This window comes from Corvus kubaryi, unplaced genomic scaffold (assembly GCF_017639235.1).
Source record: "Corvus kubaryi isolate FWS band 111438036 unplaced genomic scaffold, C.kubaryi_AGA036_p1.0 37396, whole genome shotgun sequence".
NCBI lineage: Eukaryota > Metazoa > Chordata > Aves > Passeriformes > Corvidae > Corvus > Corvus kubaryi.
Genome location: NW_024581135.1, coordinates 29,172,300 through 29,176,029, shown reverse-complemented (window position 1 = coordinate 29,176,029; position 3,730 = coordinate 29,172,300). Strand labels below are relative to the sequence as shown.

The 3,730-nt window shown below is 54.6% G+C and overlaps 1 protein-coding gene across 1 annotated transcript; it reads right to left on the bottom strand.

Annotated features, from left to right (window-relative positions):
- Positions 1-620: 620 nt before the first annotated feature.
- LOC121670658 (transmembrane protein FAM155B-like) lies at positions 621-3,378 on the bottom strand. The gene is made up of 3 exons (XM_042041179.1): positions 2,986-3,378; positions 2,665-2,721; positions 621-2,376 (listed from the first exon to the last, which is right to left on the bottom strand). The coding sequence occupies exons 1-3, from the start codon at positions 3,287-3,289 to the stop codon at positions 2,252-2,254; spliced, it is 486 nt and encodes a 161-aa protein (XP_041897113.1). The 5' UTR covers positions 3,290-3,378; the 3' UTR covers positions 621-2,251.
- Between the last annotated feature and the right edge of the window lie 352 nt (positions 3,379-3,730).

Here is a 3,730-nt window from a genome sequence, read left to right as displayed (position 1 = left end):
TTATTCTGACTTAGTGCCTCCCACTGGTTTGTTTTCAAACTAGTACAACCATTAAGAAATCCAAGGACAGATATGATGGAATTACCCTGGTTCTCATTGCAGCTGAAAAAAATCTCCTCTGTTCTTATTAAAAATGATCATTATTATTTCATCAGCTAATGTCAGTGGCAAAACCACAGTATTATGTTCTGTTGCCTTTCAGTGTGTTTGGAATAGTAAATTAGTTTCTTTTCCTCAGATATTTGATAGTAAATGTCCTCTGGAAATCTGGCAAGATAAAAGAACTTCAGACAATACCAAATTAAAGCCCAGCAGACACAGTTCTTACAATGCTGCTGTGAAGCAAATCCTACACTTCAAAGCATTTCATTTTTCAAGGTCAAACTGAGGATCTAGTTGCATTTTCCTCTGCACTTCAATGACTAAACAAGCAGTTCAATCTACTTGTGGCCTCAAAACTGTCAGTGAGGGCTTTCCCAAGCAGAATTCCAAAGAGGTCCAACAAGAGAACAAAGCAAGTTTCAGTGGCTTCAGAAGGCTTTACACAGTGCGTCTTAACTGCAGGGGCTTGTCCACCTTCAAAGAGACAAAGTTGTGCACATGTCTCTTTAGCACAGACATCTATTAACCCAATTTTTTATTTCTTACTTTTTCTCTACTTAAAATGAGAGTCCAAAGGCCAACAAGCTGAAGGAAAGTGGTTCTGGTTACCTAGCTACTGGAAAAACACACTAATCTGTAAAAATAGGAAATATGTTTGCATAGAGCTTTTCTCCTTAAGATATTTCCAACCCTATCATCTATCAGCAGTGGAAAGGTTGTCTTAAAGGTAGAGATAGAAAATGTATTCTCTAATGCATTTGTAGATCTTAATCTCCTTTAAATTGCCTTTAAGAAAAAAAAGGTGTTAACATTTGATTTTACATTAGACCTTCCATATGTTGCAGCTTTCACTATCTGTAGTGTAAGGAAGCACTATAGTGCACAGGTACTGTCTATAGTTGTAGAATGTATTCTTTCACTCCACAGAATGAGTTATCTCTTCTTTGGTAGAATGTAATTCCTTAACCTAACTCTGTTTCCACGTGTCGGTTCAGGCGCGCAGCCCCGGGCCCCTACAAACACAAGCTGCCCGCTGCCTCTTCACCTGCCTCAACTCCTGCCTGCGGTCACAGCAGCAAAACCAGGCTGCTCCCAGCCAGAGAGCAGAGCCCTGTTCCCGCAGGAGGCTCCTGTGAGCGCCTTCCAGGACTCTCCGCTGTGCACGGAGCACTTCTCATGCCCGCTCTGAACACTCTTCGGACAACAGAGCACAAGCCGGCTGGCTCTGGGGTCAGCAGACCCCAAACACAGGCGCAGGAAGAAGCAGCGGCTGTTTTGCAGCCATGCCCAAGTGAGATGGGAAGGGTCCCCTCCCTCTGGTCTCGCTTGGTTGGGTTTCGGACTGGCTCTGAGGCAGGGGCTGCGATTCCTCCCTTGTGGGGACCAGAACCGCACCCAGGATCCAGGCACTGCCTGACAGCGCTCCAGACACCGCGATGGTCGCGCCTCTGAGTCTCAGCCACTCTGCTGCTGCTGCTTCATTTGCTTTTAGGCACAGCCAAAGCTCACTGTTAAGCCACGATGGTCTCTGCTTGTGCCCTCTTCCTGTCCCTGTGCAGGGATGGGCCTTTGCTGTGCTTTCAGAAAGCTTTTCATTAAAACTTCCAGCATTCCAAGCTCCTTTGCCCTCTGCGGATGCTTGCCATGGCATCCCTCATGGCTGGCTCTTCTAAAACCCAGGGTCCTTGTCCCCTTCAGCGTGCTCAGCAAGACCTTGAACTCCACGATGTTGTGGAACTGGACCTGCAGGACAGGGACCTTTCCAGCCTGACCTGCCCTTGTTCCTCTCTGTCTCTGCACAAAACACAGCACAGAAGAGAACAGCAGCAGGAGCCTGCATGTCCCAGGGCTCAGGTTTTGCGCCGCTTCAGCTCCACAGAGACGCAAGTAAAGTGAAGAAGCCAAACTGTTTATTAACGGAAGGCAAAGCGAAGGGATGAGCTCGGAGGAGAAAAAGGGGATGCGCAGGGTCTGACAGCTGGAGGGAGGCAGCTGTCAACAGGCAGGAAGATGGCAGGAGCTCCTGGAGCTTCCCACAGGCTCAGCTGTGACCAGCATCAGCTGCAACCAGCATCAGCTGAGCCTGGAGCTCCAGCTGGTGCCCTCTGCTCTCCAGGCGGTCCCATCTTCAATGGCATCTGGAGGTCTTCTAAGGACACTCGGTCTTCTGGATCAAGCAGATGAACGCAGTTCTGCAGATCTTTTCCTCGAATGTCAGCTGGACAAATATGCCTGTGAGGGAGGGGCTGTCGTCTCTCCTCAGCGCTTGAAGGGCTGGAAGAGAGAGGAACAGAGCCACGGTCAGAGCCCGGATTGCGGGAATCCAAGGAGCCCTTCCCGCCAGGGCCATCCCACCCACTCTTGCCATGGCCAGGAGGGAGCAGGAGCCAACGGGAACAGCCGGAAGGTGCTGGCCACCGATCCCCCACATGTCCCTGAAACCTCTCTGTGCTCTGCCCGGCCCACCCCTCGCCCGCACAGGGAGCAGAGCCCTCCGCAGCCGGGGCAGGGATTGCAGCTCCCCCCGCCAGCCCCCGCTGACAGCCCGCTGCCCTCGCTCACCCTCGCAGATGAGCTGGAGCTCTTCCTTCTGCCGCCTCAGGTGCCGCCCGGCGATCCCTGGGAACACAGAGCCTGTCACGGCCCCAAGCAGCACAGCTGCCCCACACGGGCGCTGCCAGCCCTGTGGCCACACGCCCTCCTCCCCGGCGGCGCTCAGCCCGGGCCCCTGCCGCATCCTGACGCCCGAGGGCACGGCTGCGGCAGGGCGGCAGCACCCACGGCCCCGGGCCCGGCTCCCGCTGCAGCCGGGGCAGCAGCCGGGCTGGGGCCGAGCTGCGGCGGGGCGGGGAGGCAGGGAGGGGCCCCGGCCTCGGGGCTCACCAATGAACCTGACGGCCGCCTCTCGTAGGGGCGTCTGGGGGCTGCACAGGTACGGCAGGGCCCGGCGCAGGTGCTCGGCCGCTCGGCTCCTGTCGTCTGCCAGCTGCAGAGAGCGCCAGGAGGGAAGGCTTGGCGCGGGCTCTGCCCCTCGGCCGGGCGCTCCCTGCGCCCAGCACTGGCTTCCCCTGCCCGCACAGCCCCGAGGCCCGGCCGGCCGCCCCTTTGGAGGGGGCAGAGGGCCGGGTGCTGCCGGGGGAGCCGCAGTTTCACCCCGCCCCACAGCCCAGCTGGGCCGGCGCTCCATGGGCACCCACCCGGCGCGGGGCCAGAGGAGCCTGGGGAAGAGCTCCCGGGGAAGGGAGCAGCGTGTGGGGCGCAGGCTGGCGCCCCTGGGTTTAAACTCAAGTGGTATGTAATCAAAAGTTAACCACAGGTAACATTGTAACAAGATGTGCAGGTAAAGCAAGCAAGAGAGTAGAGCAAGATAACAAAGCCAGTGAGGTAACATGTGCAGGTAAAGCAAGCAAGAGAGTAGAGCAAGATAACAAAGCCAGTGAGGTAACATGTGCCATCAATAGCAAGGTAGCAAGTTTTAATGGAACTTGCAAACTGCAAAATTAGCTAAAAGCAAGTTAGGCTGAAAAACAAGAAGCACCAGGCATGTGCTGAAGATAGAGTGAAAAGTTCAAATGTGAGGAAGACTACGAAAGTCTTCATCAAAAGACCATCAGAAGACTGACTACCA

What these genes read in the sequence shown, in the direction of transcription:
- LOC121670658 (XM_042041179.1), bottom strand. Translation starts at nt 3,289, where the DNA reads ATGGAGCGCCGGCCCAGCTGGGCTGTGGGGCGGGGTGAAACTGCGGCT. An exon ending in GGCGGCCGTCAGGTTCATTG is followed by an intron (nt 2,722 to 2,985) that starts GTGAGCCCCGAG and finishes CTGTGTTCCCAG; the next exon opens with GGATCGCCGGGCGGCACCTG. An exon ending in GCTCCAGCTCATCTGCGAGG is followed by an intron (nt 2,377 to 2,664) that starts GTGAGCGAGGGC and finishes TCTCTCTTCCAG; the next exon opens with CCCTTCAAGCGCTGAGGAGA.